The sequence below is a fragment of the Heptranchias perlo genome, chromosome 17 (genome assembly GCF_035084215.1).
Source record: "Heptranchias perlo isolate sHepPer1 chromosome 17, sHepPer1.hap1, whole genome shotgun sequence".
Lineage (NCBI taxonomy): Eukaryota > Metazoa > Chordata > Chondrichthyes > Hexanchiformes > Hexanchidae > Heptranchias > Heptranchias perlo.
In genome coordinates this window covers 19,444,829-19,457,935 of record NC_090341.1, presented here as the reverse complement: position 1 = coordinate 19,457,935, position 13,107 = coordinate 19,444,829, and the positions used below count along the sequence as shown (strand labels likewise).

General features: G+C 40.3%; 1 protein-coding gene across 1 annotated transcript in view; it reads right to left on the bottom strand.

Annotated features, from left to right (window-relative positions):
• The window catches only part of syn2b (synapsin IIb), a 282,170-nt gene extending 271,778 nt beyond the window's left edge, over positions 1-10,392 (bottom strand). Inside the window, exon 1 of the mRNA XM_067998658.1 lies at positions 9,648-10,392. Within this exon, the coding sequence (XP_067854759.1) occupies positions 9,648-9,943 (296 nt within the window). The 5' untranslated portion in view covers positions 9,944-10,392. The remainder of the gene's footprint in view (positions 1-9,647) is intronic.
• Between the last annotated feature and the right edge of the window lie 2,715 nt (positions 10,393-13,107).

The following is a 13,107-nucleotide window of genomic DNA, read 5'->3' as shown; positions in this document are numbered from 1 at the left end:
GTTATGGACACTGGCTTACAAATTGTCCTTCAGTGAAATAACATCAGCTAATCCAAAAATCATAAAACTTCTAGGAAGCACCAATGATTAGTGAACATTTTTATTTAATATACAATGGTTTCATTTATAACACAAAAACTTGGCCCAAAATCATCTATTACAGTTCAGTACATAAATATGATATTATTGACGGATTGGTAACATACAGATTAGGAATGCAACTAGCAAATCAGATCCTCTTACTTTTTAATCTAATTTCTGGGCTATGAAACTGTCAAGAGTACAGCTTATATGAATTTATTTGTAGCGAGTCACTGGTAGTCACAAAATATGGACACATCTTATATTTTGTAGGAGCAGCTATAAAGATTGCCTCCATAAAAAAAAATTGGAAATTTTTATGACACTTCTTATTTAATCATAAAGAAAATGCAGAGAATATAAACCATATATGCATTTTTGTTCAATTCCCTTTTGTTTGGCGCAGCCTTTTAAAAACTGCTATCTTAACCACTCAACTGAAGGTCTTAAGTACTTCTTCCTTTGATTTAATTTCATTTTAGACCTTTTAGTAACTGCATGTTGCTGACAGACATCTTTGAACATGTTATTAGTAATCAGAGATTTGATGATAGCACCAGCTCTTCTGTACCCAAGGGCGAAGTGTGGATGCTTTCCTTGTGGGGCTGAATTGGCCTACTGTGTATACATACACATTTGTGAGATGATGTACCTTGATGTTCTGCATAATATCACCAAACATCTGTTTCCAATGTTTATTCCTATGTCTGTCAAAAATAGGTGATAAAGTTTTTAGCAAAAGCCATAGCTGGACAGGAGTGCATTATCATCGGAGTAAATCCATTCCCATGTGCTTTGCTATTTTCCATGTCTTGCAGTAACTGCTCTATTTAAACATATGCCTGATAGACATCTGGGGTCGCAGTTCCCATTTGCCACCACTGAAGGGATAGATTACAAACAGTGCATGGTTCAAATATCAGCCCTTTAAAATGTATTTATTATGTCACTTAAGCTGGCCTTCTTTCCACCAATGTTTTAATAATTGGAAAAACTGAGTAGTTCTACTGACCAACACCAGGGTGAGAAGGCAACCAGTGATGTACTTCCAAGACTCTGTTAATGTCCTTCTGAACCTAGCCAATAGGGAGAGAGATGCACAGTATACCTAGCTCTCAGATTTTCTGTACCTTTCCTTGCAATAATGTCTGAAGTCCACTCGATGTTTCCCCACAGGTACACGGCTGAGATTTGGAATGCAGCGAGTGGAGGATTATGGGTATGAACCCACATTGTATTCCTTTTAAGGTGCAGTAGATTAAAGATGCAACATGTGTCACCATCACAATACCTTTTTAAAAAGTATTTATAAATTGTGGTAGAGGGTATTTCTCAATCCTGCAGTAGCTGTCCCATGATCATTAATCATCTTGTAGCAACATAATCCCAAAATCCCTGAGCACACTGGCTGGAGGATCCACACTGGCAGACATGCCAGAACAAAGCCAAAACCAGACTAAAACCCTCATGTAAAACTGAAAATAGTCTAGGCTATAAACAACAAGCAATACTTCTGGCAGTGATTTCAAGGCTGTAATCTGATCTTGCTGTTCAGATAATGGTTCACAACTACCCAAGCATTGCTCTCATTGTCGATACGAACATACATAAGAACATACGAATTAAGAGCAAGAGTAGGCCATTTGGCCCCTCGAGCCTACTCTGCCATTTGATAAGATCATGGCTGATCTGATTGTGACCTCAACCCTACTTTCCCATCTACCTACTATAACCTTTGACTTCCTTGTTAATCAGGTATCTAACTCAGCCTTAAAAATATTCAATGACCCTGCCTCCACCACTTTCTGGGGAAGGGAGTTCCACAGACTCACGGCCCTCTGGGAGAAAAAAATTCTCCTCATCTCTGTCTTAAATGGGAGACTCCTTATTTTTAAACGGTGGCCCCTAGTTCTAGTCTCTCCCACAAGGGGAAACACCCTCTCAGCATCTACCCCTTCTAGCCCCCTCAGGATCTTATATGTTTCAATAAGATCACCTCTCATTCTTCTAAACTCCAGTGTATACAGGCCCAACTTGTCCAACCTTTCCTCATAAGATAACCCCCTCATTCCAGGAATCAGTTGAGTGAGCCTTCTCTGAACTGCCTCCAAAGCAATTATGTCCTTTCTTAAATAAAGAGACCAAAACTGCACACAGTATGTTGCCCTCCAAACCCTTCGGTTAATATTTGGCCTTGTAATTACTCCTAGGCAACCGCTGTTTTCAGCATGATAGATACATCATGAGAGAAGTTGGTGAACCACCGTAATAATAGTACATCTTTAGTGAGTTACATTGCCTCATTTGCTAATATGTACATTTAAATATATATAATTGTTTTACATTTGCATTCAAGAGAACATTACTATAATTGATTTAATTACATTTTAAGGATCAGCACTCAAGTAGTTCAAGTATTTGTCTACCCTAATTCTCTAATCAATTTATCACCCAAGTGGGGCTTGTTGCAGGTTTGGAAGATTAGTGTACTTTTGAACTGAAACAGTGCCAGATTTCCCATACAACCTTAATGCAGCGTTCGAATATGGTGTCAGCTTTGTTAAAGGTTTTTCCATTCTGATCACAATCTAATTAACAATAGGTAGAATCCATTAAATTGCAAAGTAGAAAAGATCAGGAGAACTAAACTGGAACAGACAAAGGTACTGAGAGTGCACGTGAAGATTTATAGTCACTGTCACAGTGTACTGGTGAGGTTATTTGACTCCCAAGGAATTCTGTTATCTTCAAGTTGCAGGGCAGTTCTGCTCAAGAGCAACACTTGCTTAATCCTTTACACTGAGATATACAGTAATATTATTTCAAAGTTATAGATCCTTTAAAGCAGAATTGAGTAGATTAAAATTTACAATATATGTGCATTATCTCAAAGGAGTCACGTGTGGTTTTATAATGTAGCTAGGATAATTTTTATAACATTTAAGCATCATATTAATATAAGCTAGAATTAAGACATTGTAGAACATGAATTCTAAAATTTCTTAATTTTGCTTGATATTGCTACTACGTTTACTGGCCGGGAAATTGGTGAACGGGAAGGAGGAAAGCTCAGGCCAGCAGTAGCCTGCAGTATTGGTATGGAGCCAGGAAGTACAGTCCTGCTCCTCCTAGCTCCACATTAAGGTAGTAAAAAAGTAAAAACATCAGCTGCTTCCAGCGGCCCTTTATGGACTGCTGGTTAGGCTGTTGTTGTAGACCCAGTTTTTGTTGAATTTGGCATTGAGGTCCTGAAACAGGTATTAGCATCTCTAGTGGAGAAGACAATGTAGAATTAGTGAAGATTGCTTTTAGAGCATCTCAGTTGCATTATTTCAAGATGAAAGAAGGCCTACCAGCAAGGTCAGTTTGCACCCACCTGCTATTAAGCCACCAACCATATCTGCAGGCCCTGACGCACCCATCTGCTAATGTTGAAGGATAACTGCCTCACAGAGTCCAGGTAAGCAGAGAGCCACTTGCACTGCTTGCCATCTGCTGCAAGGATAGCTGTGAGGATCAACTGCAGCATCAGCCACTGAGCTTCTAACGCTGGTGTCAGACATGTGATTGATGCATCAATCAGCATGGCCGCTGAATGGCAATAGCAGCCTAGCACAGCTGCCCAATGTCACCACACTGTTGCATTTCCCAAAGTCGAGGGGTTGTTGATGATAACCATGTAATCATCTGGGTAGTGTCAGTACACTGAGAATCACCTGATGCTACCTCCTCAAGCTCACTAACTGCACCCTCTGGCATCTGTCTATCTGTGCCAGTGTTACAAACTTTGGGTGAAAAGAACACTGAGAGTTGTGAGGTACTGTCTTGTTCTAAGTCACTGACAATGCTGTCAGGCTACTCTTCCAGATTTAAAATGACAGAACTAGGACAAATGTTAGAATGCTGGTTCCAAACAGACCTTCGACCAGAGCTCCCACTACAAGATGTTGGTGTGAGTGATATTTGTGTGTACATAAAACGTAATGTATAATTTCAGAATTCAAAAAAGAATCTGAAATTAAAAATTTGTTAGTGATCTATTAAGGTGAAAGAATTCTTCAACAGTTAGATAAAGTGGAATGGCAGAAGGCTGTGTTTCTTTGCTAAATCTGGATAATTGCAATACATCGCAAATGACAATTTTTTAAGCTGATAGGCTATTGCATGACTCAATTATAATTGTCAGACAAAATCCTACCCTAAGAGTTGTATCATAAAGGTACCCATGTTTTGTATGTAGAGAGGATAAACAATGGAGAACAATATGATAAATAGGCATCAAATTAAGACATGATGAAGGCACACCCAGTTCAGTCGACCATCCTCGCCAAAGTTGGTAGAGTTGTCCCATAAATTAGTCAAGCAACAGCCTGACATAGTCATATTCATAAAATCATACTCATCGGCCAATGTCCCAGACTCCTCCATCACCATCCCTGAGTATGATCTGTCCCATCAACAGGACAGACCTACCAGAGGTGGGGGCACAGTGTTATACAGTTGGATGGGAGTGTTCCTGAGAGTCCTCAACATTGATTCCAGACCCTATGAAGTCTCATGGCTTCAAGTCAAACATGGGCAAGGAAACCTCCTGCTGATTACCACCTACCACCCTCCCTCAGCAGATGAAACAGTACTCCTCCATGTTGAACACCTCTTGGAGGAAGGGCACAGAATATACTCTTGTTGGAAAATTCAATGTCCATCACCAAGAGTGGCTGGGTAGTACCACCACTGACTGATCTGGCTAAGTCCTGAAGTACATAGCTGCCAGAGTGGGCTTGCAGCACGTGGTGAGAGAATCAACATGAGGGAAAAACCTACTTCACCTCATCCTCATCAATCTACCTGTTGCAGACACATCTGTCCATAACGGTATTGGTAGGAGTGACCACTGCACAGTCCTTGTGGAGACCAGGTCCCATCTTCACACTGAGGACACTCTCCAACGGGCTTTGCGGCGCTACCACCGGATAAATTAATAACAGATTTAGCTGCTCAAAACTGGGCATCCATGAGATGCTTTGGGCCATCAGAAGCAGCAGAATTATATTCCACCACAGTCCGTACCCTCATGGCCCAGCATATCCCTCACATCTCCATTATCACCAAGCCAGATAAGCAACCCAGGCTCAATGATGAGTGTAGAAGAGCGTGCCAGGCATACCTGAAAATGAGGTGCCAACCTGGTGAAGCTACAGCACAGGACTACATGCATGCTACACAGTGGTAGTAGCATGCTATAGATAGAGCTAAGCGATCCCACAACCGACGGATCAGATCAAAGCTCTGTAGTCCTATCACATCTAGGTGTTGCACAATTAAGCAACTAATGGGAGGAGGAGGAGGAGGCTCCATAAATATCTCCATCCTCAACGATGGTGGAGTCCAGCACATGGGGTGCAAAAGACAAGGCTGAAGCGTTAGCAACCATCTTCAGCCAGAAGTGCCGAGTGGATGTTCAATCTCGGCCTCCTCCTGAGGTCCTGACCATCACAAATGCCTGTCTTCAGCCAATTCGATTCACTCCACAAGATATCAAGAAATGGCTGAGTACACTGGACAACATCCTGGCTGTAGTGCTGAAGATCTGTGCTCCAGCAATTGCCGTGCCTCTAGCCAAGCTGTTCCAGTACAGCCACAACATTGGCATTAACTTGGCAATGTGGAAAATTGCCCAGATACATCCTGTCCACAAAAAGTAGGATAAATTACCAACCTATCCGCCTACTCTCAAACATCAGCAAAGTGATGGAAGAAGTTGTCAACAACGCTAGCAAGCGGCACTTACTCACCTATAACCTGCTTACCGATGTTCAGCTTGGGTTCCACCAGGACCACTCTGGTCCAGACCTCATTACAGCCTTGGTCCAAACATGGACAAAAGAGCTGAATTCCAGAGGTGAGGCGAGAGTGACTACCCTTAACGTCAAGGCAGCATTTGGCCGGGTGTGGCACCAAAGAGCTCTAGTAAAATTGAAGTCAGTGGGAATCGGGGGAAAACTCTCCAATAGCTCTCCATACCTAGCACAAAGGAAGATGGTTGTGGTCGTTGGAGGCCAATCAACTCAGCCCCAGGAAATTGCTGCAGGAGTTCCTCAGGGCAGCGTCCTAGGCCCAACTATCTTCAGCTGCTTCATCAATGACTTTCCCTCCATTATAAGGTAAGAAGGGGAGCTGTTTCCTGATGGTTGCACAGTGTTCAGCTCCATTCACAATTCCTCAGATAATGAAGCAGTCCATACTCAAGAAGCTCGACACCATCCAGGACAAAGCAGTCCGCTTGATAGGCACCCGTCCACCAGCTTAAACATTCACACCCTCCACCACTGGCGTACCATGGCTGTGGTGTGTATAATCTACAAAATGCACTGCAGCAAGTCACGAAGGCATCTTTGGCAGCACCTCTCAAACCTGTGACCTCCACCACCTAGAAGGACTAGGGCTGCAGGTGCATGGGAACACTATTATGTCCAAGATCCCCTCCAAGTCACACACCATCCCGACTTGGACATATATCACCACTCCTTCATCGTCGCTGGGTCAACATCCTGAAACTCACTACCTAACTGCATTGTGAGATTACCTTCACCACACGGACTGCAGTGATTAAGAAGGCGGCCCACCACCATCTTCTCAGAGGCATCTAGTGATGGGTAATAAATGACGGTCCTGCCAGCGACGCCCATATCCCGAGAATGAATAAAAAAATATGAAGGAGACTTCATGACTTAGAGATCGCAAATGATGAAGGCACAGAAGCTTAGTTTCAACTAATGTGCTACTTTGTAATATGATAAGAAACTACTGCAATATTTATGAATTTCCTAACAAGGCAATTCCACTGTGCAATCTGGGAGAATTGTAAGGAATCTTACAACACCAGATTATAGTCCAACAGTTTTATTTGAAAATCACAAGCTTTTGGAGCTTACCTCCTTCATCAGGTGAGTGAGTGAAGGGTTCTAAAATCGGATAGCATATATTAGGCTGGGAGACGATCACAGCAGTCAAAAGTGTCGTTGGTGTTCAGACAGGTTAGCCACGGAAAACATTACATCCCAGTATACTGAATACACAATGGGTCAGATTACACAGACAGAGAGAGAAAGACCCGAAAGCAAAGGGGAATTCAAGAACAGCATATTCTCATATTTACTGTAACAGGTTATTCAGTCAAGTGCAGTTTGGGAACTAAAAATAGACTGTGGATCGTGGACACACCTGATAACTCAAAAATGACAATTTCACTAATATTTGATTTATAATTCACCCTCTTTCATTTATCTTGTTAAGTGTTAGTTTAAGTTAATTTTACCTTTAAGTTCAGATGAATCATTTTTATAAATTGGTGATAATCTTGCAGAATGAGCTCTTATCAGAACAACTTCTTCTGTTGTCTAATTGAAGAAGTCAGCATTTCCTGAGTAAAAATGCATTCATACCCTCTCATGCTACAGTGAGCAGAAATCTGATATAAATTATGTTTACTTTGATCTGCAACCTTTTGAGAACCATGATAGCATGCTTGCAGCACATTCGTGAGTTGTAATTATATATATAAAATCCAGTGTTATAATGATGAGTTATTAACTATGCTCTGTTGTGAAAGGAATGAATATCAAATACTTTATTATAGATCCTAATAAATCAGGACCTCTAATGGGTTGTAAATGAACACTGCTAGGAATCTGATATGTTCTCTGTTATGTTCTATTTCATTTGATGCTAGAACAACAGTAAACATAAACATGTAGAATAAATATATCGAATGGAAGGTTTGTGCGCAGATTAATACCCTCTGCAACACAAGAGGCAGCAACAGTATATTGATTTTTTTAGTCAACAGGAACAGCAAAAGAACCCATAGGTTCCCAAAACATTAAGGAGTTTTGAAAGTTCTATAACCTGATTAAAATTCTTCTGTGTTTAAAAGGAAAATGATCGGGTTCTTTAATGATTTATGCTCAGAGTAATGCAGCTGTTTTTTTAGCATAGAATAGGCTTTTTGAAAATTAATATTGCAATGTCTTGATAAAAATATTATATGGTTAAAAAGAATCTTTTGAAAGCCAATTGCCTCTAAAAATAGTTGCTCTGACAAAAGTCTCTATGTACCATCTCTACTGATTCTATGATTGACTGATTCATTGTACTACACTAATTGCTTGTTGTAAGAATACATACAATGACAGAGCTACAGAACAAACTGTTCATTTACTTGAGCACTCGGGTTGCCATGACACCTTTTTCCTACCACAAATTATATTTAAATAACAAGACTGAGAGCTTATCAGTTTCCCTCTATCATCAGTTCCATTATTTGGAAATGATGTCATGGAAGGGTGGGTGCTCTGGAGCATCTGTGCAGATGCAACATACCCATAATTCACACCAGGGCAAGAGATGTCATGGCAACACAACTGACTCAAATACTGTAAAGGGGCACAGAGACCTCTGACCAGAGAGGTGAACATCAGCAGGGAATCATTCAGAATAATTATGAGGTGTGAAAACTGATTAACATAGTGAAAGGAACAACTTCACCACAGGTGTTTCATTCTCCTTTAATAGAAACATTCATATTGCTATTGTCAAGCAGTTATGCAACAAAAAATTGTGATGTATACTTAATTTCACAATTTCAGAAGATGTAGGCTAAACATAAATGTGGTTTTAAAATATTTTTGGTTTCAAAAGTAAACAGGTGTTTGTAGTTTTCTTTCAACTGGAATATCAGTAGTCCTGTTTCAGGCCAGCCACCATTTGTAAGAAATCATTTTTTTTTACACACTGATCTTTCTTAACAAGGCTCTTGTATACTGTCAATGGAAACCTGGGCCTTGGGGTGAAATACCATTAACAGCTATGAAGCGTTATTATTTGTACCACCATAGGTGGGACAAAATATGTTAAATAGAAGCTGTTGTGTGCCGATATAGTAGTTATCTAGGAGTATGTTACAGCAAAAACAATATTACAAAATTTAATGTCCTCACAAAATTAAAAAAGGGTTTATTTTTGTATATTGTGACTGCTGCCTTGCAGAGGAAATATGGCTCAAGATATGGAAAACATGCTATTTGTTCTGCAGTGCAGTGTGTAAGGTTGTAAGAAAGACCCATGAGAGTTATAGCATCACCTTGGGTATATCCCCCTCCCTCGTGAGTATTCCTCCATGGCAGTTACTATGAAGAAGGAAAGCAGTGAGTGCAAGCTGCTTGTCACTGAGAACCTAATTAAACCACAATCTCCCCCATTCCCAGTGGTGTTCAAATAAAAGGGAATAAATACATTTACCGAGAACATAAAACTGCCTTTGTATTTATTGCATTGCCTTCAGGTGTCTAAAGACAAAACAGAGAATTTATTAATCCTAATGCCGGAATTTTAAATACAAGCATGTATTTTTCAGTGTCCCTGAATTGTGCAGTGATTTCTACCAAAATATAATTTTAGTGAGTGATTTTACCCTATTGCTTAGTAGAAAACAATGATTGATCTTCTCATAATGGCAAGAGCGGTTCTGCTATGCTGTCTGTATGAGTAGACACAGGAGTACCTACCAGTCGGTGTGAGGTTCATCAATGATGAGGAGAATCTTGGCTTTCTTGGCAGCACCAGTGGATGTTTGCTCTGCTAATCCGGCCGCAGCAGCTGCTGTAGTTTGCTTGACAGCATTTGAAATGGAGCTGAAGAAGCTGCTTCCGGTGGACTGGCTCGACTGCCTCCTTTCTGGGGTGGGGGAAACTGGCGGAGGGGGCTGGGGGGGATCTGGCCGCTGCAGGTCAGTCATGTATCCATTTGGCAAATTAGCAATAAAGCTGCTGTCAGAAAGCCTTCGGCGCAGAAAGTTCATCATTTGTGCTGAATCCGGTGGAGGAACCTTGAAGACCGAACAGAAACAAAGATAGAAACGATAGGTGCCAAGCAGTTATGTGGAGAGGGGGTTTTTCGGAAGCCTGGCAAATCTGTGTAACGAGCAAGCTCCTGTGCGATGTCTTTATATCTCTGTCTCTAAAGAGTGCTCAGCTGGAGAATCAGAACTGCACATATGCTGACGCCTCCCTCCCACAGCTGCTGTAAAACCGTAGTCACATTCGGTGCCTTGCTCTTTCTGCCGTGCTCTCCTCTGCCTTCCTTGACTGAAGCTCCGTTCAGACACGGCCACTGGCTGATTAGCAGTCAAATGCAAACTGCCTCTTCTGTTACAGTCCAGATTGCTCCAAGTGATGTGCTCGTGAATATTATAGGCGGCATGGAGTTGTCACATGGCAGCCAGTGAATGCCCCCTATACATATGCAGATGAAAGGTGGGACACTGCCTATATTGTCAATGTGGCTTTTCACTTCCTGTATTTCTTTCTGACTTTCCATTCCTGCCTTTTGGCTGCAGGGGAGTAATGAAGAATGAACATATACATTATCCCTGCATTTTAAAAGCAGCTGTTTTACAATGTGCTTTATTTATATCTTTCCAATCACAGTTGCTAACAAATGCACTCAACAGCAGCATCTGAATGTGCAAGGTATTTGAATTTCATTCCTAAGGTTATTCATAGGCACAATAAAATTGCAAATATTGATATTCTACCACAAAGGTAGCATTTGTTAATTTATTGTTTTCTCTGCAATGTCCTTATGTCACAGCAATCACTAATTAGATGAATAATCAATTAAATGTATGGTCAAATAGCATATTTATGTTCTGTTCTTTAATAATTATTTTTTCAAGCATGCTACACAATTAATCAGTTACAGTACAGATTTGTGAGTGTTTGCCTAAATAAATATGAAACTAACAAGTAATTTGCTTTTGGAAATTTCACATTTGTTTTTGTCTTCATAGAAAAAGGGAGATTTGATACATAGGGAGAGAGTGAGAGTAAATGGCAAAATATGATGTAATGTTATATAGTATTTGTGCTCCCTATCAATTTTATTTTTTATAATCAGATCTTCATGTTGCAGATTTTTTTAAAAAACCACTGATGTTGATAAATTGCTATTTGTTTGACTCCTGAATGTCTGTGCATTCCATCATATAATTTCTGCCAAATTAGACTCTGCAAATGGCATACAATTAACATCATGAAGTAGAATTGCAGAAGTGTAGAGAACCACAGAACAGGTCTCAGTTCCTTTATTTTCTGAATGAAGCAAAGCACTGCATTTGTATTAGACACATAGAAATGCTATGAGGCCTCACAGGTTATAATATTTACTGTAAATGAGAAAACACAGACCGTACATGTGTGAAAATGATGCCCTTGGAAAAGGTGCTTGTTTGTAGCAGCCAACATAAGATTATGATATGGAGGCTTTACGTTCTGGCTTGATATCCATGTTGTGGGAGGATTGGAAACCAGAAAGAAGGAAAAAATCATGCTAATTTTTTATTTCACTGGCCAATGTACAATATTTTCATAAGCCTGTTAACTTAAAAAGCAGAGTTATGAAATTAATTTGAGTTGTTTGGCAGTGATTTCTGCTAATACGACAATAGCTGTACATAAACGTCTGTGTCAGGGCTCTAGCAGTGGTTATTACATTTCCAAGATGTGTTTGTGACACAGTTCAGCGTTCATTATCCAGAATTATGATGCTTGTACAACAAGATATTAAATAGGCAACTCTTGGAGAACAGCGTTAAATATTCCTGTTGTAAAACATTCACTTCACCTTTGTGCTGGTTTAATTCTCTGCTTTGAATTATTGCAGATGTTATCATTTGGTACTACATTTTTGCTGCACTGTAGAGAGGATTTTTATATAGAAATTATATTCTTAGAATAGTCAATATACATCACTTTGCTCTAATCCTGAATTTTTATGATTACTTTTATAGTGAACCTCTAACAATGTGTAGTAAAACATTCCACTACAAAGCTCCATGGGAACTGACTTCCCTATTATTTATGAAACTGAGAGCTCGCCTAACAGTATTTTAATCAATTGCAATCTTGTCCTTCATGCTTGGAAGAGGCAATTTCTTGATGGGATTTACTCATCTGGTGCAGTGCAAAGAAGAGATTTCTCCAGCTAGTATTTTATAAAAAACACAACATTGATTCTGTACCACATGGCTGGTTGGAGGTCTGCTTCAGAGGAAGGACTTTGATTTATGTTGAGCTCTTACTCTTTTTTTGGTGACTATGATCCTATTGATGTTTGAGTAATATAATTAGCACATTTTTTTCTTTAAGGGAGAAAGAATTGTTGCAATAAAAGTAAGTGCAATAGTATTGTGTTGAAATAAAAAGCCCTCCATCTCACTGTGCTCCTATTTACTAGCAGCTTTTCACTGTGATCACACAGCACTGTACTGCTGGGCCTCAGCGAGGTGCACTTTTTGCCAAATCGGGATCTGTATTTCAAAGTGATATATATGTAAAACATAACCAATGGAGGATGTCGACTGCAGTAGCTTCTAAAGCACTTTATCAACTGAAATAGCAAAAATCAAAGTGATTGTGTATCTATATGTATATATAAAATATTATACAAAGATCAAGAGAAATTATATGATTCAATCCATTTTACCAGAGGTAACTGAGCTTTACAAAGGATTTTTGAATTTGTGAACTCTTTAGCCTTGATTATCCTCTTGCTGGGATCAGGTTGGAGCAGGTTGGTGTCCACTGGCTGACCTGCCACTGACCCCGGAGAGATTTCCCAGTCTAATTTAAATTTTTTTGGGGCCAGCTCCCTACAGTATTCCCGTCTGCATTTGGAGACTTGCCACTGTTGGGGGGTGGGATGGGGTAAGGGAGTGGGACTGCTGCTGGATTCAGGCACCTACTGGTAGAGTAAAGGGCCAGGCAGCCTGCAGGAAGAAGTTGATGCTGCAGCCTCCAATAAAGATTTACTAATGCAGCATCCGGCCCTGTATAAATGACAGTACCTGCTTTGGACATTTAAGCCTGCACTTTAAGGAAACTAGCCACCACTGCTGGATTCAGACACCTGCAGCAGCTGAAAGGACCAGGAAGCCTGCAGGAAGAAGTTGCAGTCACTGATTAAGAT